The sequence below is a fragment of the Eumetopias jubatus genome, unplaced genomic scaffold (genome assembly GCF_037043125.1).
Source record: "Eumetopias jubatus isolate StellerSeaLion01/CBP00866 unplaced genomic scaffold, mEumJub1_p1.0 scaffold_17, whole genome shotgun sequence".
Classification (NCBI taxonomy): domain Eukaryota; kingdom Metazoa; phylum Chordata; class Mammalia; order Carnivora; family Otariidae; genus Eumetopias; species Eumetopias jubatus.
The window spans coordinates 9439571-9465707 of record NW_028274823.1 but is presented as its reverse complement, the minus strand read 5'-3'; the positions used below and the strand labels follow the sequence as shown (position 1 = coordinate 9465707).

The 26137-nt window shown below is 43.1% G+C and overlaps 1 protein-coding gene across 2 annotated transcripts; it reads right to left on the bottom strand.

Moving 5' to 3' along the window:
- Position 1: 1 nt before the first annotated feature.
- LOC148162133 (ATPase PAAT-like) lies at positions 2 to 21094 on the bottom strand. 2 transcript variants are annotated; one of them, XR_015767120.1, is made up of 7 exons: positions 20684 to 21094; positions 19902 to 20105; positions 18834 to 18903; positions 13109 to 13315; positions 5771 to 6225; positions 513 to 2663; positions 2 to 222 (listed from the first exon to the last, which is right to left on the bottom strand). XR_015767120.1 is itself a non-coding variant. In XM_088020002.1 (6 exons), exons 1-6 carry the CDS (start codon positions 20917 to 20919, stop codon positions 2429 to 2431), a joined length of 1407 nt encoding a protein of 468 aa, XP_087876128.1. In that variant the 5' UTR covers positions 20920 to 21094; the 3' UTR covers positions 2 to 2428. The 2 variants fall into 2 exon arrangements, 1 of the variants encoding a protein (XP_087876128.1); XM_088020002.1 differs by having other exon boundaries at positions 2 to 2663.
- Between the last annotated feature and the right edge of the window lie 5043 nt (positions 21095 to 26137).

The following is a 26137-nucleotide window of genomic DNA, read 5'->3' as shown; positions in this document are numbered from 1 at the left end:
ATGCTTTAGCCGACCTCGATTGTTTTACGTGCCCCGAGAGAGAGCCTTCAGCGTTGCCTGTTTCTCTCATCCAGCTGCTTGCTTCCCGACTGGGGAGGGAGGGACCAAGGATGGCTTCATGTTGGCTGCATCTGCGCTGACCCGGACCGACAGCGTAGGGTAGGGAGAGGTGAGACCCACAGGAGGACGACTCCTGTCTGCTGGAACCAACAGCCTGAGGAGCTGCGGGAAGAAAGGACACGTTAGAACAGCAGGGCACGTGGAGGTGGCCGATGAGGCTGGAAAGCTGGGCTGGGGCCAAGTGAGGAAGAGCCTCCCGTGACAGTCTCTGCGGCCACACTTTCAGGGGAGTCCTAGGGCAGCAGCATGCAAACTCACTCTCTGCCCCGCACCCAGAACACCGACAATCCACTGATGAAAAGTGGGAGGGAAACCTCAGCATGCCCCCACGGGAAAGAGGGAGATGAAGTAACACTCAAAGTGGTAAAAACGTGGAAATTAAAATACATAACCTGGATCTTGATTCAACTTCTTGATCATCACACATCCCTTGCAGCTACTTCAAACTGCGGTGGTTACCCGTGAAGGTGCATTTGCTAGCCCTTACTCTGCAGACCCGGCTTATTATATGTGGAGAAAACTTACAGGAGAAAAAAAGACTTAATAGAGAGTTTGTAAGTACTATAGTCTGCTGCTTCTGCTGAGCGAATTCGGGCAGTATTTTCTTAGAAAATAATAATATAGCAATAAACAGATTTATGCACAGCAGTTTATAAATACAAGAAAATCAGTACCTCTGAATTTCTGATACATACAAAATATAAGTTAGGTCTTCATTAACATGGAAAAATTAAGAAATGGAAAATCAGGAATTAAAGCTCATCTGAATTATTTCTAGTACTATAGTCATGAATATTGTATTATTTTCATCATTTTATAACATACCTTGTGTGTTCTAGTTTTAACTATTTCAAGGCAATTTCTGAACCAAAGAACAGAGCACAACTAACAGAAACTGTACAGCTTTTAAACAGGAGGGTTGTGCTTTAAGTGCAACAAGCTTCCCCTGAGTGTAGGAAGAAATGCTACTTACTGGCTACATAGGTTGTGAATAAATTAGGAAAACCTTGATAAAAGTGATATATAGACCTCCCGTCACTGAGTGCAGAGTGATTCATAAATGAACACTGTTATGAGCTTTCACTTTCAAGAACTAAATTCACCAAAACATGAAATGAATGTAAAACATCTTTTTCATGTTAAACAAATACTAGGTGAAAGGAAAATATTTCTGGGCTGCCTGGCTGGCTCAGTTGGTCAAGTGTCTGCTTTTGACTCAGGTCATGATCCTGGGATCCTGGAATAGAGGCCCTGAGTCAGGCTCCCTGCTCGGCGGGGAGTCTGCTTCTCCCTTTGCCCTACACCACCCCCACCCCAGCTCGTGCTCTCTCTCTCTCTCTCAAATAAAAAAATAAAATCTTTATATAAAAAAGAAAATCTATTTACTTAAGACAGTTTCCAGAATAGATGATTTTTTAGAGGCAAATACACCACAACTCAACACATATAAAATAGTCATAATTTCTGAAAATTACGTCTGCCAGAGAGAAGTGCAATCTCCTTGATTCATATGCCTCTATCCTCGAGCGCAGAGGTTCAGCACTTCACATGTTAAACATACCAGAGCAGGGCTCTGGAAAGAAGAACCAATATCAGAAGAGAAGAGTTTCTTACACTTTCTGTGTTTACTGAAATGAAACAAGATGACTTCTCTTGTTTTACATCAAATGCAAAATCTAAAGTAATAATCTCAACAAAAAAGGCCAGTTCTGATGTTTCTTTCCTACCCACAGTAGAGCTCCAATGTGACAGAACATAAAACTAATGGCCCCAATGTATACTAATGTTGCAGAAATATCACATCTAATTTTTTATCTGAAATAAACAACATAAAATGTAAATTGGTGACTGGAAATTAAAGGTTGCAAGGCTTAAGTACTCTAAGGTTTCCAAGAACAATCAATAAGGAAAAGAAAAATACATCAAATACTGTATTTTTTTCATATCCCTAAAATATAAGGCCTTTGTATAAATTAAAACAGTACTTAAACACATAAAATACAGACTCATTAAAATAGAAATCCTTAAGAAGTTTAAACACTTAAACAAAAATAAAAGTAAATACAAGTAAAAAATAAAAGTAAACAACATTGCAAACAAAAATAATTGATGACCCTATCATGTTAATCTTAGTGCACAGTCCTGGATTGACAGTAACAAGTACAGTTAAAATGAACACTGAGGTCACGTGATGTAAGTAAGCTGATGCTCCTCAAATGACATTAAATACTTGCTTTGAACTCTGGGGGTTTAGGCTTTGCAATAAATATGTAATAAATATCTGCAGTACATCCTACATGTTGAGCACTTATCTTTCTCCATTTGAAAGTCTTTCTCCAGAGTCACACTGTCTAAGGGCCGTCCCAGGGGGTGGGGAGTAGGGATTCTGCAGCAGGTCCATCAACAGAGCCATCTTCGTATCCATGTGTTCCTGGAGTCGATATATTCGCTGATCGATGTAGTCCACAAGTTTCTTTTCCAGCAGTTCCATATTTTTAGTAAGAATCTTTTCCAAGTAGGTGCACACAGGTTGCTCTTCCATTCTAAAAACAAATGTTAAAAAACCAGTAAAACAATTATCCCTGGTATCGTAACAGAAACCACCGAACTGTACTGAAACAAGCAGCCAACGTACACTGCGGAAATCTGTCTCCGCAACGGCGCCGTCTGGGTACAAGGTATTTCCGGGTGCCAAAATACACCTACCAACAGCCAACCACAACCCCGAATGCCCAAAGCATTCTGTATCTGATTCTTTCAACATTTCAACATACAAGTGAAATGAGGATAGAACAACGAAGACAGAACGACTACCCTCACAGAACAAGTCTCTTACAAAGGGTCTTTTGATTTTGAGCCCCAAGTCAAAACTGATCTGGCCCATTTTTTTTTAAGGTCTCCACGTATGTCTTCCAAGAACTTCCCCAAACAACCCTACAATTTCAAGTTTTGTCCTCGTCACCCACACCACCTCACTAAATAATGGAAGGTTCTTTTCTAACCTAATATGAAAACATTTAAAAATGAATGTAACTGGAATGGGCAGATAGGAATAAAAATAGTAAAAAGGGGCGGCTGGGTAGCTCGAGTCAGTTAAGTGTCTGACTTCAGCTGGGGTCATGAGCCCAAGGTCCCTGCTCAGGGAGGAGTCTGCTTCCCCCTCTGCCCCTCCCCCCGCCCATGCTCGCTCTCTCTCAAATAAATAAAATCTTTTTAAAAAATAAATAAATAAAAAGCGCTCGTTTCTCAAGCTCACAACCAATGAACACCAGGACAGTGACTTTCAGGGCGTGGTCCACAAACCCCCGGGGTCGCCATGACTTCTTCAGCTTCCGTAAGTGCCAAGTGTTCTTACACTACTACTAAGACGAGGTCCGAACTCTTCATCCTCGGATCCTCACCAACATACAGTGACATTTCCCAGAGGCTACACGAGGTGTAATGTCACTGCTCAGGTGATCAAAAGAAGTTGTGGTTGAGTATTTTTCTCTTTCTTAGACTTTCTGAAGGTAGTCAGTTGAAGGTATAAATATTTTCTTCAGAGATCAACCCCGTTTATTCATTTATTCTCAGTACTTCTGTGGTCTTACTAGCTACTGATGCTATAAGCTGGAGGGCCACATAGATGAGAATGCAACCAGAAGCTAGTATCGATTCTATACTTTTCACATAATACCATTCTAAGGTTGCTTAGAAAACATATTTCTCATAAAAATTGTTATGTTACTGTATAATGGGTTTGTTATCTTTTCTTTAAAGACTTTATTTATTTATTTGACAGAGAGAGAGCACAAGCAGGGGGAGCAGCACGGGGAGAGGGAGAAGCTGGCTCCTTGCTGGACTCGATCCCAGGACCCTGGGATCACGACCCGAGCCGAAGGCAGCCGCTTAACCGACTGAGCCACCCAGGCACCCAATGGGTTTGTTATTTTTAAACCAATGAATCCTGTGCTCGCTTCGGCAGCACATATATTAAACAAATGAATCCTTTCATATACTCTACATAAATAAAGGGCCTTTAGAGTCCTCAATCATTTTTCAGAATATAAAGACCAAAACGTTTGAGAACCCTCTAGAATATATGAGGGGTTTTTAAAACGGTTATTTTTTTTTCCAAATAACTCCAGATTCACAGGAAGTTGTAAAGATACTAGAGTTCCCCAGTACCCTTTACCCAGTGGTCACATCTCACCTAACTCTGGCAGAGTACAAAAGCAGAAAACTGATGTTGGCACGCTGTGCGTGGATGCCGTTCTATCACACGTACACACATTCACGTGAACATCACAACTGAGCTGCACAACTCTTCCCTCATGACGAAGATCTCCCTCCTGCCACCCCCTACACTCACACCCACTCCCCTAACGCCCTCCACCCCTAACACCTGGCAAGCACCAATATGGTCTCCATCTCTACAACTTTGAGGATGTTATGCAAATACAATCACACAGAATGTGACCTCCCGAGATGCTCTTTTGTTCCTCAGCACAATGTCCTCAGGAGCCATCCAGGTTACTGCGGGTGTCAGTGGTCCGTTCCTTTTATTGACCACCACCCTGTGATGTGGATATACCACAGTTTAAGTGTTCATCTACTTTAAGACATTTTGGTTGCGTCCAGTTTTCGGCTGTCACATAGAAATAAAGCTTTCTTTGCATGAAGAACTGGGCATAGTTTCCTGTGTGGACCTAAGTTTTCATTTCTCCAGGGTAAGTGCTCAGGGGTAGGACTGCTGGGTCACACGGTAAATGTTTACTTCTCAAGAAACTGCCAAAGGGTTTTTTAGAGTGGCCACAGCATTCTACACCCCCACTGCCAATGTAGAAAAGACCCAGTTTCTCCACATCCTCATCAGCATTGGGTATTGTCACCATTTTTTGTTTTTATTTTAATCTTCAAGTAACTGTGCAGTAGTATCTTGTGGTTTTGATATTCATTTCCCTGATAGCCATGAGGTCAACGATGATCATCTTTGCACTTGCTTATTTGATATGTGAACCCCTTCTAGTAACATGCCTCCATGTCTGTTGCCCATCTTCTGATTGAAATTTTTTCCAACGTGAATTTTGGGAGCTACAGAAATGCAGGCCATTTGTTAAATTTGTGACTTGCAAATAGTTTCTCTCACTTTGTATCTGTATCTTAATCCTCTTAACGGGGTCTTTCACAAGGCAGAAGTTTTACATTTTGATGGGATCCAATGGATCAATGTCTCCATTACCGCGATTCTGGCATCATCTAAGGGTCTTTTCCTACTCTCAGGTCCCCAAATGTTCTCCTACATATTACTGGAAAAGTTTGATAGCTTTATGCTTGTTTGTTTTTAAAGATTTTAAGTAATCTCTACACCCAAGGTGAGTATCAAACTCACAACCACAAGATCAAGAATTGCACGCTCTGCAAAAAATAAATTAAAAAAATTAAATTAAAAATTAAAAAAAAAAAAAAAGACTTGCACACTGTGCCGACTGAGCCAGCCAGAAGCCCCTCTAGTTTTACGTTTTATGTTTAAGTCCATGATCCATGTTGAGTTATAGCTCCTAAAATTACTGGAAACAGCTACAGGCAGCAGTTAGTGAAACAAATCTGTTTTCCTCCAACTGATTCTTCTATCTACGAAACCTAAACCACATTTGTCTGAAATACTTACGCGACACCAACCACGCCTTCCCCAGCCTTCGTGATGCCTTCCTGCCACTTGGTGTTACGTCCCACACGGAGATGGTTAACCTGACTACATAAATTCTGGAGAAACGGTAGCAACTCAGAGTTAGGTACATTTGAGTTGTCACTCGCTTTTTTCGGCAGGAAAGAAGAAACTGCGTTTCTGAGGTCACTCTCAAGAAGAGAACGGTTTTGTGGCACAAGGTTATACTCTTTGAGGTTTGTAGTGTTTCCTCCACCCGGTGGCTGTGGACTTTTATCAACGTAAGCATTTAAGTCTTCAGTCAGGGTTCCAGATGTCAATCCGGTTCTAAAAGGGAAAGGCGTGGAGGGGGACTTGTCTGAGGCTCCTGAAGCAACTGACGACTGCAGGTCGATCATACGTTTGTAGCCAGTATTTCCCAAAACCGACTGAAGCTGCTCTCCGATGGGAACACAATTCTAAGCAAGGTAAATAAATACATGTTACTATTGGTAGTAGCGACAGCTAACTTTTGGGGTAATTACTGTAAGTCAAGCAACGTGCATTCGTTCATGTGATCCTCTAAACATCCATAGGATGTAGGCTACAGTCTTAAGTTGAGGAGACCACAGCGAAGGTGAAACCAAGGCTAAAGGTAACCTGGCTAAGGTAACACAACTAGTGTAACACACCTAGTAAGTGGCAGAACTGGGACATGAACCCAGACCACCTAACTCCAGAGTCAAGGCTTTTAATGGTTTCACTGTAGTTTTTGCTAAAGGAAATATTAAATGCTTAGTAAAACTGCATTAGCATTAATGCCTCCACTACGAAGGCCTCCTTAATTTACGGTAATAAAACACAGTACTCTCAACTGAGGCACAATAATTAATAATATTCTTAGATTTAAATATCACCCATCGAGTTTCCCATATAATAAGCTAGCCTAAGGAAATCTTTTATAACTAGCTTATCATGGAAGATACACCAGTAGCTTATACACTAGAAGGTTGATGTTTCAGGGCACCCGGGTGGCTCAGTCATTCAGCGTCTGCCTTCGGCTCAGGTCATGACCCCGGGGTCCTGGGATCGAGCCCCGCATCGGGCTCCCTGCTCGGCGGGAAGCCTGCTTCTCCCTCTCCCACCCCCCCCCGCCCCGCTTCTGTTCCCCTCTCTCGCTGTGTCTCTCTGTGTCAAATAAATAAATAAAATCTTTGAAAGAAGTCCGATGTTTCATCAGTACAGTTGCGACATCTGCAATGACTAAAATGAGCCAACTTTTGGCTATGTCTGCCTTAATGATTTGTAGGATAACAGATTATGTTTTACGGCCTCAACTGAACTGGCCATGCTATATTATTTCATGACAGGGTTCTGGCTCACTTCTGAGATGAGGTTACAGGCTCTCCCATACAGGGGCATGTTCTTCCTATGCTCCTTGCTATGCTCTTCAGTTTTTCTACAAGAGCAAAGCAAAACTACCTCTAGCCTACTAAACTGTTTAGTTATAGGGCTGTATCCTAAATTGGAAACACAAAACTCTATTCTTATTCGGGAGATATCAACACATCCGTACTCCTGCTCAACACCTACTGAAAGAGACTGAGACAAATACTATACAGCTTAGCTAAAGAAACTCGGTATGTACATTGTCTAGACACTCTAAAAAATGATCCCTGGACTGAACCAAACCAAAACGCATTTGGTCAACAAGTATTTACCAGAAATCTACTCTGTGCTTCCGGCACAGAAAATAAGTGGCTGAACAAAACAAATGAAAATCACTGATATGTGGAACCAATACGGGAGCAGGGAACAATGGAAAGAAGCAGGGAAGGAAGGAAAGTAGGCAGGAAGGAAGGAAAGTAGGCAGGCAGGCAATAGATCATGTGGACGGAGATGGTGATAAATGCTTTAGGGAAAAATAAAGGAGGCAAGGGGAATAATGAGAGCCAGGGAAGTCGGTGGTGTGGGGGCGGGGGGGCGGGCAGCAGGAGGGTCTCCATGAGACTTCTTTTACTGATCTGTACTTTGGAGGAATACTCTCTATAAAGAAATGTTATCTTCTACCGAATGCAAGGTTTGGATAAACCTTAAATTATTCCTAGAAGACGGACTGTATATAATTATATAAATTACATGTATTGTACATTATATATACAATACATACAATTATATACAAAATTTTAAAATTCAACAACTCTCCTTTGATAGAAAGGAGCCTTACTCAATCATGATGACAAAGCTAAATTATTTTTGGTAGTGGTAAACAGTCCACAAAAACCTTCATGACAGAAAAATGAAAATTCTTTTAATTGAATTTTTTTTATAGAGAGAGAGAGAGAGAGCATGATTGAGGGGGTTGGGGAGAGGCAGAGACAGAGAGAGAGAGAGAGAGAGAGAGAGAGAGAGAATCCCAAGCAGGCTCCATGCCCAGTATGGAACCCGACTCGGGGCCTGATCTCGTGACCCTGAGATCGTGACCTGAGCCAAAATCAAGAGTCGGACGCTTAACAGACTAAGCCACTGAAGCACCCCAGGAAATCAAAAATTTGGTATAAACAGCAGTGAAATCAATGTCAAAATTGTGTATGGCAACTAATTTGGCAGAAATTTTAATTAAGAAAATGTAAACGCAAATAAGGTATTTGGTATGTGAGGTTTTTCTTTTCTGATATACCAAATCTGGATTAGAAGAAATCCACTGATTATAAAAATCAGTCATATTTTTCTCAGATGAGAGCTTTTAAGGTAATTTCCTTTTCCTTTTCATATTAAATATCACGGAATTCACAGGTAAGTCTATATGGCAGTGCAGTGAATAAGCCAACTTTAGGGGCTGGTGGCTATTCTTCTGTTTCCTTTTGTTTCATTTAATTCAATTCTTTTAATTTTCTTGTGCTGTCTGACACATGTTGCCATGCAAGGTCCACCAAACCCTTTTCAAAGCAGGCAGGGGAATATGTATGAAATAATTTATACATATTTATTGCTTAGGATCCATGTCATATGTTGTATGGGAAACACTGACAAGAGTAGCTGAAAAGGACATAAAAGCATTCATGCGAAATTATGTCCATATACCTATACGTGAATATGTAAAGATTTAGATGTATGTATGTGTATCTGTGCATACACATCATTTTATATGTGCGCATATTTACCCCCAGACTCGTGAAAACTTAAGGGTCTATTTCTGAACATCTCGTCAGATATCTGAAAGGACCAACTTTTATTATAAAAAATGTAAACAGGTATCACCTTGAAAAAGCAAGAAAAAAAGACATTTGTATTTCAAAGGTGAAAAAAGCAAACTGTAAATCCTGCATAAGTATGTTTTCTTCGAGAAAAATGGGGTGCATCCTTTCATTCAGGCAACATTACATGAAAACTATAGGCTAGGCACTTTGATATAGAATTCCTATTCAATTTTGCTAAGTTGTGAAGCAAAAACAAATCAAAGCCAGCAAATGTTAACTTCAAATATAATGAAATAAGAAAAAACTTTAACAAAACTTTCAAGAACACAAGCAACCCCAAAGCACAGGTGAAGCCGGGAAAGGTAGAGGGCTTCTAACGAAGCTTCCCAGGTCACTTCTTTCCCCTTCAGGACAGGCCCTGCCCAAATTAACGTAGGAAGGTTCTAAACAGTGTACGCGGTTACACAGCTTCCGCCGAAGGAACATTTTGGTCATGAAACATCCCTACTATATTTATTTAAGATTTTATTTTTAAGTAATCTCTACACCTAACGTGGGGCTCAAACTTATAAGCCCGAGACCGAGAGTCGCACACTCCACCATCTCAGCCAGCCAGGTGCCCCAAAACATCCCTACTTTAGACTTAACAAACGGTTACATAGCTTACATGACATTTTCCAGGGAGACAGTCCGTAGATTCCTGCTTGTTAGTAACACGCAATCCTAGAAAACCAGGTATGCCCCGTAAGAATCATCCCATAAAGAGAGCCTCCCCACTTGGAAGAGGTCTTTTATTAGCATGTTTAAAAGAACATTTAACTGAATCACCTTCCTTCTTCCGCAGGGTTCCCCAAATGGCCCCGTATACAATGAGTTAGTGGGGGGAGGGGGGCACGTCACAACACGTACACTGGATGGAAGGACTTGCAGGTATTTCTACAGACGCAGGAAACTCTAGGATACACACCAAGCTGGGGAAGAGAATGAAAGCTGGGAGAGCACTTTTATGATTTATTTAAGGCACTTCTGAATGGACTGAAATTAATAGCAGGGAAAACAGGTTATTTTTGGAATTCAACCAACAAACTTAAAACCATGACACACACACAAAAAAAATCTATCCATGTTATCTTTTTCCAAAGTTAAGTGTTTAGAACATAAAGATCAGTCCACGAGCTGACTGTACCTCATTAACCCTCTCTGATGTTTCCAAAGTCTTGCACACAAAAAATAATTTCGTCTTGTTTCACATTTTCTATCTCCATGGGATCCTTCTCCTCGATCACTTGTTCTTAGGATTCTTAACTATGCGTTAAGAATCATCTGGGGATGCCTGTTTGATACAATGCCTGGATCCCACCTTCTGGGTTTCAGGTCATTGGTGACAGCCAGAAATCGGCACCTTATAAACATTCCAGGGGATTCCGATACAGGGAAGCTCCTTATCTCTATCATTCTTGAAACAAACCCATTTAACCCGGGTACCTCCACATTCCAACTACCCCCATTTACTGCCCAATCCCTCAAGATCTGGTTTCCATATCACGATCATTCAATCTGAACCCTGAAGATCTCCAAGAAGCACTTAGTTGATAACCCAAAAGGCACATATATCATATTCTTATTTGGAGCCACAAACAGGACAGACCAGCTCCCCGTTTGCATGAAGCTGATATTCTAATGAGATGAACAGACCAACATATAAACAACAACAAAATAGTCAAGAAGGCTCTGATGAAAATATGATGCAGATTTGGAGGGAAAGGCTATTTTAAACCGGTGGTTGGGGAAGGTCTCACTAAGGATGTAACATTTAAGTTGAAATCTTAATAAAAAGGAAAAGCCAGCCCTGCCCCAGTCTGGGGAAGAGGCTTCTGGAGAAAGAGAAAAATTAAGAGTGCAAAGGTCCTGAACACACTTGAATATCTGAGGACTACACACATCAACATATCTGGAAGCCAGGTGTCCCAGGAGATTTGGCAGGAGATGGGGTTAAGGAATCAAAGAAGGCCCAGATCTTAGACGCCAGGGTAAGGAAGCTGGGTTAATTCTGAGTGTGATGAGAAGAAGTCAGAGGGCTTCACACAGGGAAGGATGAGTCTGATTTACCCTTTGAGATTATTCTGGTCACCCTGTGGAGAATGGACTGCAGTCGAGCAGGAGGACCAGTCAGGGACTTCCTGAGGATCGAGGTGTGGTGATGGTACGAGAGAAAGAAAAGTATGGAACTGGTACTTTTTTGAAACCCTTCTTTCCAGGGTTCCCATGATAACCATCAACTCTCCCATTTTCCCTATCTTGCCCATTGTGTCAGTGACACCTGTACTAAATTACTATTGGTAAAGCTCACAAAAGGTACACAAGTTGTTTATTTAGACTATTTCTTTTAAACTCTCCCATGACTCCTTTATCCTAGCAGTATTACCGTTTAGATTTAGAACGTGACAAAATTTACGTCAAAAAACAGGAAGCAGGGGCGCCTGGGTGGCCCAGTCGTTAAGCGTCTGCCTTCAGCTCAGATCGTGCTCCCAGGGTTCTGGGATCGAGCCCCGCATCCAGCTACCTGCTTAGCGGGGAGCCTGCTTCTCCCTCTCCCACTCCCCCTGCTTGTGTTCCCTCTCTCGCTGACTCTCTCTCTGTCAAAAAGATAAATAAAGTCTTAAAAAAAAAAAAAAAAAAAGACAAAGCAATGCCAAATTACGCAACTACTTATGTCAGCACCACAACCTGAAATCAGGTCTCCTGACATCAGCTCTTCCCTCGCGCCCCTCGGTCACACCGCTGGTCTGCCGCTGTTCTCCTCCTTTCCTCCTCCCTATTATCCTTACCAAACCTAGCTACTCCCCATGGGCCTTTCTTCCTTGCTCCGGCTCTCCCTTCGGCACTTTCCCTGTCCTCTACTGGGTACATCTCTCAAACCTCCCTTCCGCTCCTCCACCTCCACCCGTACACCCTCTGGTGCTTCCAAGAGCTCGCAGCATCATCCGAGGCACTGTTTGATTCACATCTACAACTTAATATTCCCAAAATCAAGCTCCCTTTTTCCCAAGTGGTCTCCTACCTTGGGTTCCATTTATATCGTAGGTATCACCATCTTCCAAACCTCAACGTCCCCTTTAATTCTATTTTTCTCAGGCAATAGCAACATCAAGTTATCTAGAGCTGATGGCACCATCATGGCAACATCTCACAATCCAGCATCAGGTCATACGTCCAATTTTAGACCCTCCTGGACTCTCCTCTGGATGAGGAAAGGAACATGGAAGTGCTCCCCCTGGAGTCTCACATCCTACTGATTCACTGTTCCTTCTCACTCCTCTCACGCATAGCACTGGGTTAGAGTTTCTCAAAATGTGGGCAAAACCAGGCATGTACTTTTAAAAGTAACGTTCAAAACCCTCTACGATCCAACCCCAAGCTAAACTCCCCCAACCACTTCTTCACCCCAGAGAAGTGAACTTCTATTCATTTCCTAGCTATAGCCTGTTCCTTCTAGCACTGAAGAGTTAATCCATGCTATTTTCTCTCTCTCGAATTGCATCCCTCCAAATTTACTCGCTCGGTCCCATCCTTCTTCCTTAAAGACCTAGATAAAATGAGACTATATAAAGATCCTTAAAGACAGGCTACAAACTAACTGACCTTTGAACTTCCTAACGTGCTCAAAACATTGCCTTATTCACTGAGAAGGTGCTTAATAAATATTTGCTGAATGAATGAGTAAATTCATAGAAAATTGTAAAGATCTGTAGTAAGATATTTTGTAGAAGAGAACGTCTACAAAATGTTATTTTACAAAGCAAATAAAGGTAACGGTCAGATCAACAGTAAAAGTTCAAAGAAAAAACTTAAGTTAATACGTGTCCTTATAAAAATCCGTCATCCTGAAATTTTTTTTTTTTTAAAGGTGTTCTGGAGGTTTTTTTTGTTTTTTTTTTAAGATTTTATTTATTTATTCATGAGAGACACAGAGAGACAGAGAGCGAGAGAGAGGCAGAGGGAGAAGCAGGCTCCCAAGGAGCAGGGAGCCCGATGCGGGACTCGATCCCAGGACTCTGGGATCATGACCTGAGCCGAAGGCAGACGCTTAACCATCTGAGCCACCCAGGCGCCCCATTCTGAAATTTTTAATGGTACCTGGACAGACTCCATGTCTACGTACCTGCTGCTGAAATTTAACCATATTCATCAGTTGCTGAGCGCCAGGTGACAACTTTGACCCCATGGCCTCCATGAGAGTTTGGACCCTCTGCAGGTCTATCCTTGATCCTAGAGCAGGAGGGCTGGTTGAAGAATTTGTTGAAACCCGCCTCAATTGTACCACAATTTTACTGATGAACACACACTGCTTTTCACCAAAGGAGAGCAACTATTATAAAACAAAGAAGTTCCGGAAAACAATAATATTAAACAGTAATCACTATTTAAGGTCACTTTTCTCTATAAGCTAGCAATAATGTACTTAGGAAAATAAACTTTAAATACACGTTCATTTTTAAGCTTTCCTGAAAACTGTAACGATCCGCACTTGTAATTTACCACAAGGCTCGTAGGAACGATTTACAAAAAGAATACCATGTCAAACTGAATACATACACAGAATATACAAAGGGGCTACGATAAGATTTCATTCACTTAAACTAATGAATAAAAATAAACTATACCCATCTGAGAACTTAACACAGCACAGCTGTAATAGTATTTAATACAAAAGAAGGCTTCACAAAAGTCTTTACTGAAATACGAAAACTAAGTCAGTCCTTTAGAATTGAGAATTTTAAGAGAAAGTTAGATATGGTCTAACATAACCTACTGGTTCACACACAAAAAGATGAGGTCAGGGGTGATTTTCCGACTTGTCAGAGGATTACCAAATTGGTAAAAGTCAAGCTTGGAACCTAGCCCTCTGGCTTCTATAGCAGCGTCCTGCCCACTGCTTTAGGCTGCCTTATTTCTGAACCAAAAGACATTTCTTGTGTGATATGGACAACAAAGTAGCAAAGTAGGAAGGGACCACGATTTAGAATCAGACAGAGTCAGTGATGACTCCACTTAGAGCCTGTGTGACCCCGGGAAAAAGGCAAAAACCTGAGTCAGGAATAAAATGAGGGAGGCTAAAAACAATGATTTTACATGGTTGTTAGGAGGATTAGGTGTTCAAATTCCCAGTACCTACCACTGGGAGTAAGTGCTCAAAAAGATGGGTCCGTGACTTTCAACTTTCATATACCACTGCCCCAGAACAACCTTTAGTAGGCCTAGGATTTCTCTAATGAGATTACTCTTAGCAGTCCCATAGAACTTCCACAGAATAGGTAACAAAAAACACTTACCTGCAGAGACACATACAAAACCATATGTAACGTGACAACACAGGTCAAGAACCCATAATCCAAGAACTCTGAGCGTGGCACCAAAAAGGTGACTGTCCTCAGCAATTAAGGAACCTCCGCATTAAATTTACACACCTACCTTCTAACCTCCCTGCTACCCCCCCTCTGCTTTTTCATCCCCATTGCTCCACCACTGAATATGGGACATATTTTACTCATTGAGTCAGCTTAGAATCTATTTCATCACACTAGAATGTCAGCAACATGAGGGCAGTCATTCATTATGTTACTGCTAATTCCTACATGCCTAGTTACAGTATCTAGCATCAGTAGGCATTCAAATTCTGTTGAATGCATGAAACACTTCATTTAAATAAATCTGGAAGCTATTGATATGTACTATATAAACCAGTATCTCGGAATAATCAGTTCTGTAAATTTGCTACCAGCAGGCTATGAAATTACTTACTGTTTCTTATTCTAAAGTCTCGTAAGCTTGTATAAAAAGTCACGTGGAGATAAAAAGATAGCAAGGATTTATTTCCTCTTTAAAAAACTTAAATTTAAAAACAGCTTTATTGAGATATAATGAAAGTGCCAAACAACCAAATGATTTCAAGTGTACAATTCAGTGGATTTTAGTACATTCACAGAGTTGCGTAGCCATTATAGTTTTATTTTATTCTATTTTTTTTCTTTTCAGATGTTTTTTAAGTTCTAGTTAGTTCACATACAGTGCAATGCTGCTTTCAGGAGCAGAATTCAATGATTCACTACTTACACAGAACACTCAGTGCTCCTCGTAACAAGTGCCCTCCTTGATACCCATCATGCATTTAGCACATCCCCCCACCCCCCCCTCCAGCAACCCTGTTTGTTCTCTATCTTTAAGAGTCTCTTATGGTTTCTTTTTTCTCCCCCTACCCCATATGTTCATCTGTTTTCTTTCCTAAATTCCACATGAGTGAAATCATGTATTTGTCTTTCTCTAACTTACATCGCTTAGCGGAATACGCTCTAGCTCCCTCCATGTTGTTGCAAATGGCAAGATTTCATTCATTTTGATGACTGAGTAATATCCCATCATATACATACACCACATCCTTAACCATTCATCAGCTGATGGACATTTGGGCCCTCTCCATAGTCTGGCTGCTAGAAACATCATTGTTGATAATGCTGCTATAAACACTGGGGTGCACGTACCCCTTCCAATTGTATTTTTGTATCTTTTGGGTTATTACCTGGTAGTGCAACTGCTGGGTCGAAGGGTACTTCTATTTTTAACTTTTTGAGGAACCTCCACACTGTTTTCCAGAGTGGCCGCACCAGTTTGCATTCCCACCAACAGGGCAAGAGGGTTCCCCTTTCTCCACATCCTCACCAACACCCGTTGTTTCTTGGGTTGTGAATTTTCGCCATCCTGACACCTGTCAGGTGCTATCTCATCACGGTTTTGGTTTGCATTTCCCTGATGATGAGTGATGTTGAGCATCTTTTCTACGTCTGTTAGCCATTTGTATGTCTTTTTTGGAAAATGTCTATTTATGTCTTCAGCCCATTTCTTAACTGGATTATTTGTGTTTTGGGTGTTGAGTTTGATAAGTTCTTTAAAGACTTTGGATACTAATGCTTTATCAGATGTCATTTGCAAATATCTTCTCCCATTCCGTAGGCTGCCTTTTAGTTTTGTTGTGGCCTTCACTGAGCAGAAAGTTTTCATCTTGATGAAGTCCCAATAGTTCATTTTGGGTTTTGTTTCCCTTGCCTCTGGCAAGAAGCTGCCGTGGCCAAGATCAAAGAGGTTGCTGCCTGTGTTCTCCTCTAGGATTTGGATGGTTTCCTGTCTCACATTTAGGCCTTTCATCCATTTTAAATTTATTTTTGTATATGGTGTAAAACAGTGGTCCAGTTTCATTCTTCTGCACGTTGCTGTCCAATTTTCCCAACAGCATTTGTTGAAGAGACTCTTTTTTCCGTTGGATATTCTTTCCCACTTTGTTGACGATTAGTTGACCACATAGTCGTGGGTCCGTTTCTGGGTTTTCTATTCTGTTCCATTGATCTACGTATCTGTTTTGGTGCCAGTACCATACTACCTTGATGACTACAGCTTTGTAGTATAGCTCGACGTCCAGAATCGTTAACGCCTCCAGCTTTGCTTTTCTTTTTCAGGATTGTTTTTGCTACATGGGGTCTTTTGTGGTTCCGTACAAATTTTAGGGTTGTTTGTTCTAGCTCTGTGAAAAATGCTCATGGTATTTTGATAGGGATTGCATTAAACGTATAGATTGCTTTGGGTAGTACAGACATTTTAACAATGTTTGTTCTCCTAGTCCATGAGCATGGACTATTTTTCCATTTCTTCGCGTCCTCTTCAATTTCATTCGTAAGTTTTCTATAGTTTTCAGAAAACAGATCTTTTACCTCTTTGGCTAGGTTTATTCCTAGGTATCTTATGGGTTTTGGTGCGAGCCATCGCACTTTTAGAACATCACCCAAAAAGTAGCCATGTTCCCACTGGCAGTCACTCCCCATCCCACCAATACCCACCTCCCCCAGCCCCAGATAGTAAGTAATCTACTTTCAGTCTCTGTGGATTTGCCTATTCTGGACCTTACATATACATACACACAGAACCATACAATATATGATCCCAGCTTCTTTCCCACAGTATGTTTCAAGGTTCATCTGTGTTTCTTTTTTTTTTAATTTTTTATTGTTATGTTAATCACCATATATTACATCATTTGTTTTGGTGTAGTGTTCCATGATTCATTGTTTGTTCATAACACCCAGTGCTCCATGCAGAATGTGCCCTCTTTAATACCCGTCACCAGGATAACCCATCCCCCTACCCTCCTCCCCTCTAGAACCCTGTTTGTTTTTCAGAGTCCATCATCTCTCATGGTTCGTCTCCCCCTCTGACTTACTCCCCTTCATTCTTCCTCTCCTGCTATCTTCTTCTTTTTCTTTTTTCTTAAAATATGTTGCGTTATTTGTTTCAGAAGTACAGATCTGTGATTCAACAGTCTTGCACAATTCACAGCGCTCACCGTAGCACATACCCTCCCCAATGTCTATCACCCAGCCACCCCATCCCTCCCACCCCAAACCACTCCAGTAACACTCAGTTTGTTCCTGAGATTAAGAATTCCTATCGGTGAGGTCATTTGATACATGTCTTTCTCTGATTGACTTATTTCACTCAGCATAACACCCTCCAGTTCCATCCACGTCGTTGCAAATGGCAAGATCTCATTCCTTTTGATGGCTGCATAATATTCCATTGTGTACATATACCACATCTTCTTTAGCCATTCATCTATCGATGGACATCTTGGCTCTTTCCACAGTTTGGCTATTGTGGACATTGCTGCTATAAACATTGGGGTGCACGTACCCTCGGGTCCCTACATTTGTATCTTTGGGGTAAATACCCAGTAGTGCAATTGCTGGATCGAATGGTAGCTCTAATTTCAACTGTTTGAGGAACCTCCATACTGTTTTTCAGAGTGGTTGCACCAGCTTGCATTCCCACCAACAGTGTAGGAGGGTTCCCCTTTCTCCACATCCCCGCCAACATCTGTCGTTCCCTGACTTGTTAATTTTAGCCATTCTGACTGGTGTGAGGTGGTATCTCATGGAGGTTTTGGTTTGGATTTCCCTGATGCCGAGCGATGTTGAGCACTTTTTCATGTGCCTGTTGGCCATTTGGATGTCTTCTTTGGAAAAATGTCTGTTCATGTCTTCTGCCCATTTCTTGATTGGATTATTTGCTCTTTGGGTGTTGAGTTTGATAAGTTCTTTATAGATTTTGGATACTAGCCCTTTATCTCATATGTCATTTGCAAATATTTTCTCCCATTCTGTCGCTTGTCTTTTGGTTTTGTGGACTGTTTCTTTTGCTGTGCAAAAGCTTTTTATCTTTTCATCTGTGTTTCTATATGCTTTCCATGACCGAATACTTTTCCATTGTGTGGGTATACCATGTTTTGTTTACACATTTAGTGATGGACCGTGGGGTTGTTTTCTTTGCAACCTTTTGGCTGTTAGGAATGATGATGAACATTCATGTACGTACCAAGTTTTTGTTTTGTTTTGTTTTGTTTTTGGTCCTCTAATTTATCCATGAAGTAGTTCGAAAGAAATACAGAGATTTGCCCAAGGTCACCTGACTAGGCAACAAAACAGGAGGAATATTCTGGGCCTATGCCTTCCAGCTCAGTAACTTTTCTCTGGGCTCCAGTGAGAACACTAAAGTTCACCTCTATGATATTTTTCACATTCAAGACATCAGTCCAAAGCCCTTTAACTTTTGGATGCTCTTCTCTAAAACTTCCCCAATTCCCTTCTTTCTTGATATACCTCCCTCTATCTTTCTTGATACAATAAAGCCAAAACTGCTTCTATTTTCATGACACCATATTTTTATACCAAGATAATAAGGAACAAAGCTGGACTAACCATATTACTGAACCAACAGAAAACAAGTACAAATTACACACAAACATTTGCAGTTGTCAAACTAGTTAAAATCTAGTGATGACTTACCTTTACTTTACAAGCATGACTGGAGGACTCCAATTTTAAGTACTTTTTGTAGAAAATAATTTTGTGCTCACTAAAAATAAAATAGAATTTAAATCAATTTTACTTCTATTAGTTTTAATAGTTACATTTAAAAATGAACTGTTCCAAATGAATAAACAAAGAAGTACCCGAATCAGCGATAAATAGAGAAAACAAACTGACGGTTGTCGGAGGGATGGGCAAAATGGATGAAGGGGAGTGCGAGGAGATACAGGCTTCTGGTTATGGACTCAATAAAGAGTGGGAATAAAAGGTACAGTACAGGAAATACAGTCCCTGATACTGTAGCAGACTTGTACGGTAACAGATGATATTGTAATAGCAGTATGTCAATGATATTGTACAGTAACAGATGGTAGTTACACTCGTGGTGAGCCCTGCATAACCTATAAAGATGTCGAATCACTGTGTCGTACACCTGAAACTAATGTAATGTTCTGTCAACTATACTCAAATAAAAAAAAAAAACAACAACACTTTTTCTAATTGTGTTTCTAAGCCATTACTTAAATCCTGAGATTGAATTCGGGTAGAATCCTTGTATCAGAACCTAGAGGAAAATCACACGCTAACGGGCGGACTTGTGGGTTACACACACTGGCGTCTGGCACAGTCTTGGGCCTGTGCACCATTTGTAACGGACTTCCTTTCAGAAAAACGTGTTCAACGTTCCAGACTAACTGCCAAATTGCTTTTGGGAAACAGACCACTGTGTGTTCACGGAGAAAGCCAAGAAGCAGGAGTAAGGACTGACTCTAGTCTATACAGTCTGACTAACTGGGACCACCCGCTACCCAGTCACCTCCCCCAGTCAGCTCGAAATTTCCACATTTACAACAACGAGAAAGCTTAGACTATCTCGAAGAGCCCGTAGAGGGAGAAACGGAGAAACTGCTACTCCTGCTGGTACGTGTTTCTCTTCTCTCCCCCGGCGTCTGGCATCTATGTCAGGCAATCAACAAACACCACAAGGGCTGAGCAAAGTCACACCGCTGCGCGAGAACACTCCTGCGTCAACGAGTTACAAACCTGTCATCCAGATCACTACAAACAGTCTTGCCCCTACTGGTTCCACAGTACTCCTCTCCTAAGTATACTTCCATATTTCTTGCTGAGCTCAAAATGCCAACAGAAACGATTTCTTCGCCTCCGTTAGGGTCACATCTCAGGTAAAGGAAGCAGGGCTTTTCATCGGGGCTGTTCAGGCTGCTCTTCAAAACCACCAGATCTCGGCTGAAAAGAAAAGCGTCCAACATTTTCCTCAGTCTACTTGTCCGAACACCGCTCACAACCCTCTTATTAGGCCACGGTCCTCCTCCTGACTCACTTCTTCATTTACCACTGAGGTCCCCCCACCTTCCCAAGCACCCAACGGACGCTCGGTACAGATTCCCAAGGAAATGCACACTCCGGACACCAGGGCTTCGCCCTCTGCACTTTCCTCGATTGCCGACGCGACCCCCGGTAGTTACTTCCCATTTCAACAGAAAAAGTTCGCTGGGACCTACTGCGTGCACCAGAGTGGGAAACAGAAGACACTACGAGGCAAACGCCTATCTTTTCCATAACGAAGCTGATGGGGGCTCTGGACAGTCACATTTACTAACGCCGACGCGGGCCCACAGGAGGCCTTTGCGGGTTTTGCGCGGGGAGGGGGAGGCGGAGCCCGGTTCCGACCCGGCGGAGGGTCAGCCCGGCGCCCGACACTCACGCCCCCGGCCCCGCCCCCCGGCCCCCGCTCCCGGCCCCCGCCTGCCGCCCGCTCCCCTCCCGGATCCCCGGCCCACACCCTCTCCCCGCACGGCCCCCACCTGCCTTCCTGGCTTCCCCAGGAGCGCCACCGTCCCGCACCGGCGGCCCCAGTCCCCGCCGGCCCGGCGCACCCCGGGGCAGGCGGAGCCAGCGGCTCCTCCCAATCCAAGTCCCGGGCGCCGAGGTCAGCCCGGGTGAGACGGAGGCTGTGGCCCAGGGCTCCGCAGGCGGCATCCCAGGAAGAGGCCAGCATCGGGCGGCGGGTCAGTCCCACGTCCTCGGCCCCGGTCTCCATTCTGCGGCCTCCAGCTCAGGCTGAGCCCGGAACCTCTCCTCCAGGGCTTGCGTTTCCGCCAGGGACGGAGGGGAGGCGAAGAAGCCGACCGACTTCCGGCTCGGCTGGCTTCAAACCCAAGACCCGGGGCTCCTCGCCCAGTCGGGAAGAAACCCAGGTTACGGAGACACGCATGCGCGAGCCAGCCGGGGGCCGCAACGCGCTTCCAAAACGGGGGCGGGCGGGGAAGTGGAGGGGCCTAACTGCAGGATGGAGCATGCGCCCCGACGGCACCTGGGCCTACCGCTGAACTGTGCGCCGGCGCAGCGCGGGCGCGCGGGAACAGGGCGGTTTGGGCACGTGGGCCCGCGGACCTAGCCGGCTTTGTGGACGATGGTTGCCGGCCGCCTCGGAGGTCGGCCCAGTGAGGCGAGTCGGTGTTCAGGTAGGAGTGGTGCGGTCGCTGCACGCGCCCCGGAGGACCTGCTGCCGACCGTCGCTGTGTCTGCAGTGGACGCCGCGGCCTGGCCGCCGACAGCGGCGCAGCGAGCGTGCGGTTTGGGTGCGTGCCTGCCGGCAGCTTGGCTGTAGCAGGCGGAGGTTTGCACGGCGTCCCCGAATGGCAGTGGGACCGCGGCGCCGGCCGGACGTGGCCGAGCCAGTGACCCGCTGGCGCTTGGGCGGGACGGCGACGGCGACGGGGCTGACCTCGCGCCCTGTGGCCTCAGCGCTGGAGGGGAGGTGGAGACCGGGGCCCCAGGGCCGGCCCCCGCAGCCGTGGTCCGCACCCCTGGCCCTGGCAGGAGCGGGCAGGAGCGGGCAGGAGCGGGCAGGAGCGGGCAGGAGCGAGCAGGAGAGTGGCCTTGGGGCTCTGGTGGAGTAGCCTCTGAGCGGCGACTTGAAGGATTTCTAAGGTTTGGGTTCCGGAAAGTGGGGCAGATGGAACTTTCTAGGTGCCCCTCAGGAGAGGAGGCTAACTGGTGCCTCCCCACCGCCTCCACCCACCCTTTTCAGTAAAGGCTTGTGCAGATGAGTTTCTCATCTTTTGGGAAAAAAAATGGAAATTAGATCACAGATCTAAGTTCCAGAGCCCTTAAATGTAAAGGTTCTTGGACTTTTACGAAGATTTTCAGTTCTCCAGATTCATTCTACGTCGTCTACATCAGTATTTCTATTCTATATATCCTCCTTCCTGTGGTCATAAATTTTCATTCATTAACATTTTGGGAAGTCCAAAGGAAAATATGCTTTTCTTCAAAAACACCAATCTTCAACTTAAGGAGGGAGATCAGTGTTTTCAACTGAGTCTTCTGTTTTCAAGCACTAGCTTTCATCCGAAACAATTCCTGGAGTTTCTTAACTGTCGTAAGTCTTCATTTTCATAACCTCCATTCTATCCTCTGCACTGCCCTCTGCCGCTTCTAGTGCTTGATGTCCTCGTCACCCTTACTGGTTAGCATGACATACAAAGCCCTTTGTACTGTGACTCTTGCCTGCCTCTTCACACCTACTGCCTCCCCACCTTGCACATATTTTCCCCCTACATTGAATGCCCCTTTTGTGGGCAGGTAGGGAATATCCTGTTTATCATTCAAAAGCAAGCTGATATCCCCTTTCCCATAGAATTAAACTAATTCCTCTGTACTATACTTGCCTTTTTTAAGTATGTCAAGAAAAACCAGAGCTGGGTGGTAAAAACAGATTTTATTTAGAACTATTGCAATAGGAGAAAGTGGTCCATATAGAACCAGGCTCCATTCTGAATATAGTGTGGACCAGTGGGAATTTATGCCCAAGGAGCAGGGTTGGGAGTCTGGTGGAAAATTACTAAGAGAAATCATCAGGGATCAAGGGAGTTCTGGCTAAACCAGCCTAACAGAATTTTTGATGATGAGACGCCAGGATGATCAGACATCAACCTGGGGGTGGTGGAGGATGAGGAACCTGGAGTATACTCCCCATCAAGGTGGTTATAGGGACTTAACTTTCCTCCCAGCAAGTACCACTTGGGTTGTATTTCCTCTTCTTCCTTCTGCTGGTTTTTGCAAGGCCCCACAGTTGCCAGGGATTCCTCTTTCTCACCCTGCCTCCAGCTGGGCCTGTAATTAGGGAAGGAATGGGAAAGAAAGAGTGACTTCCCTTTTTCCCCAGCCCTCATTTATAGGTGCTCTCCACCCATCTCATTTATAATCTCTGTTCTGGTTAGCAACATTGCTCTACTCTGTACAGTTTTCAAAACAGCCTGGCATCAAGCTTTCTGAGGAAATGTAGAAATGATGGGGAAGCTCTTGATCTAGAGCTGAATCTGTGCCCACATCCATGACATCAACTATGTGACATCTTCTTATTCTGAAGTTGTTTTGTCCAGTAAAAGCATTAACTTGTTCGAAACTTGCACATTCCCAAAAAAGACCTGGCGCTTGCCCAGGTCCTGGAAATATCCTCTAAGCTGTTAGAATATCCTGCTTGATAAAATTGTCTTTTGACTAGGGGCCTTGGGCCCTCCCATATCTAGGTCATGCTAAACAACAGGATTTATGATGAAGGATCACGTTCTATTAATTTGGCTTCTGAAAGGGTGGAAGACTGAGTAACTAACATCAGCACCTGGGTGCTCTGTGCCTATATGACTCATCCCAATAAAAACATTGGATACCAAGACTCGGAGGAGCTTCCCTGGTTGGCAATATTCTGCACACGTTGTCACACATCATCGCTGGGAGAATTAAGTCCTGTCATTACAACTCCCCTGGGAGGAGTCAACTGGAAGCTTGCATCTGGTCTGCCCTGGTTTATGTCCTATGTGCCTTTGCTTTTCTAGTTTTAATCTGCATCCTTTCATGTTTAAGAATCTGTTATAAGGCACACAGAGCACCAACACATGGTTATATCTCGTAACCATGAATATAACAGCTTTTCTGAGTCATCCGAGAGGGTGAACTTAGGGACCACAACACAGCTGTGGTCATCAGTATATGTCAAGAATTAGTCTTCCGTTAGTAACAGCATTTAAATTCTGAGTGGGTAAAGTTGTAGGGGTTTTGTGTTTTTTTGTTTTTTTAAGATTTTATGTACTTATTTTAGAGAGCATGAGCCTGGGTTTGAGGGTGGGGGTGGAGCAGAGGGAGAGGGACCAGCAGGCTCTGTGCTCAGCGGGCGTCAGTCCACGACCCTGACATCACGACCTGAGCCAAAATCAAGAGTTGGATGCTTAACTGACTGAGCCACCCAGGAGCCCCTGTAGAGTTTTGTTAGGGGATAGTGTACATGGCTTTAAAAAAGAACCCCATGCTATTGTTACATGCTTTTCTTGCTTCCCTACCTCTGCCCACCATCACTATCCTAGAGTCTTAGTAAAGAGAATAATTTAAAAATAAAACTAAGGGAAGAGATTTCTTTAAAAATACAAATAGAAGGGGGCACCTGGGTGGCTCAGTCATTAAGCGTCTGCCTTCGGCTCAGGTCATGGTCCCGGGGTCCTGGGATCGAGCCCCGTATCGGGCTCCCTGCTCGGTGGGAAGCCTGCTTCTCCCTCTCCCACTCCCCCTGCTTGTGTTCCCTCTCTTGCTGTCTCTCTCTGTCAAATAAATAAAATCTTTAAAAAAAAAAAGTCCAAATAGAGGTATTAGGGATGAGGTAGGTAGGAATCACATAACTGTTTTGTTGCTCTGTGTGCCTTACAACAGATTCTTAAACACTTTCATTTTAAGACCCCTTTATTCCCTTAAATTATTGAAAACTGCAAAGAGATTTTGTATGTTTTATCTTCATAATTTAAAAAAAAATTAACTTGTTCTGCTGGGATCTACAGTAGTGTACACTAATGTGAATGAATCCAGTAAAAAGTAGATTGAAAAGGTAACCAGCATGAGTAGAATGGTATCTATGGAAAAATCCACTCCAGCTTCAAAATACCTGGTAATGGACCTATTTCATGGGATTGTTTTATCCCACATTCTTGGGAACTCAGCAGTGACTTCTGGGTGAACCAGCTCTTCTTTTGGTAAATTTATAATGAAGGAAAGTAGCATCCAAACTAAGTAAACCGTAAGATGTATTTTGCTATTTTCTGTTGTTTTTGTGACACTTGCATGTTCTGAAGAAGTAACCTAATAAAAATCCTACATAATATGCTCATAACTCATTTTGAATACTGCATTCTTCCTATAAAAAGTACCCATCTTTATGCAAAATTACAGAATTTTGGGATATGTTTGCTGTTCCTCCAGGGATATGTTATAATGCTGGATTTCAGGATAAGGGGAAACTTTAAAACTCTTATACCAGTTTTACCTCAGATGGCTGTACTTTTATATATGATAGAACATGAACAGCCAAGGTAAATTTTCTTAATTGGTAGTTATATTGTTCTCCAAATGCTGTGGACATCTTACTTTTCTCACTTTCCTCAAATAAACTATGAGCTTTTTTTTAAACAGCAGGAGATGTCTTTATGTGTGGATACCCAGGATTTAACACGGTATCTGGTACACAGGACCAAACATAGAGTAATTTTCACAGTGTTAAAGCTCATTTATTAGACTGTTGAGTTTGTTTTAAACATCTTTATAAGTATTTAAAACATGTAACAATCGTAGGAAGTAAGGAAGTAGTGAGAAAGCTCATTGGAATTGTTTTCTTCCAAGAGAGTTGTTCTGAAAGCTTAAGAAACCAGGACATTGAAATCTGTTCCATCATTGTTACTGTGAATCAAAGGTTGCCCCAGATCCTCCTTTATCTTAGCTGAACTTACACCTGTGGTCTTTCCTCAGCCACTTTGGTGGTTCTTAGGGTTAATGAAATTAATGATTATTCTGGGTTTAAGTACCCACTTTCAGTACAGTAAGTCATTTACTCACTTTCACAATACCGTATTTACTCACCTCACAATACCAGGGGCAGAGTGGTCTTTGAGAAATCAGAAAAACACTACATATTATAAGATTAGTTCATTGTAAGATTAGTTCAAGGTCTGGTAACATTTCAGTATCTGGCTCACATTTTAGGCTACCTTTGTTAGGTCTTTTAAAAAATCAGTAGGAAGATAAGATTGGTGACTTGAAGATGATTCAACTGGAAATGATACTGATAGTATAGAAAAGGAGCCAGTAAGCGCACAAGTTTTACACTGGCCTGAAATTTACAGGAGTTTTTGAAATGGGTATGAACAAATACCTCACTGGAGAGCAAAGAAAGGCAGTTCATTTTCAATAGGCCCATGAGGAGGTGGCAGCTGAGG

Bases quoted from the DNA above. Each gene is read 5' to 3' on its own strand.
- LOC148162133 (XM_088020002.1), bottom strand. From the start codon at position 20,919: ATGGAGACCGGGGCCGAGGACGTGGGACTGACCCGCCGCCCGATGCTG. The intron at 20,106-20,683 runs GTGGGGGCCGTG...TTTTCTTTTCAG, and splicing joins TGGGGAAGCCAGGAAGGCAG to CCGAGATCTGGTGGTTTTGA. The intron at 6,226-13,108 runs GTACGTAGACAT...TACCTTGCTTAG, and splicing joins TGGTTAAATTTCAGCAGCAG to AATTGTGTTCCCATCGGAGA.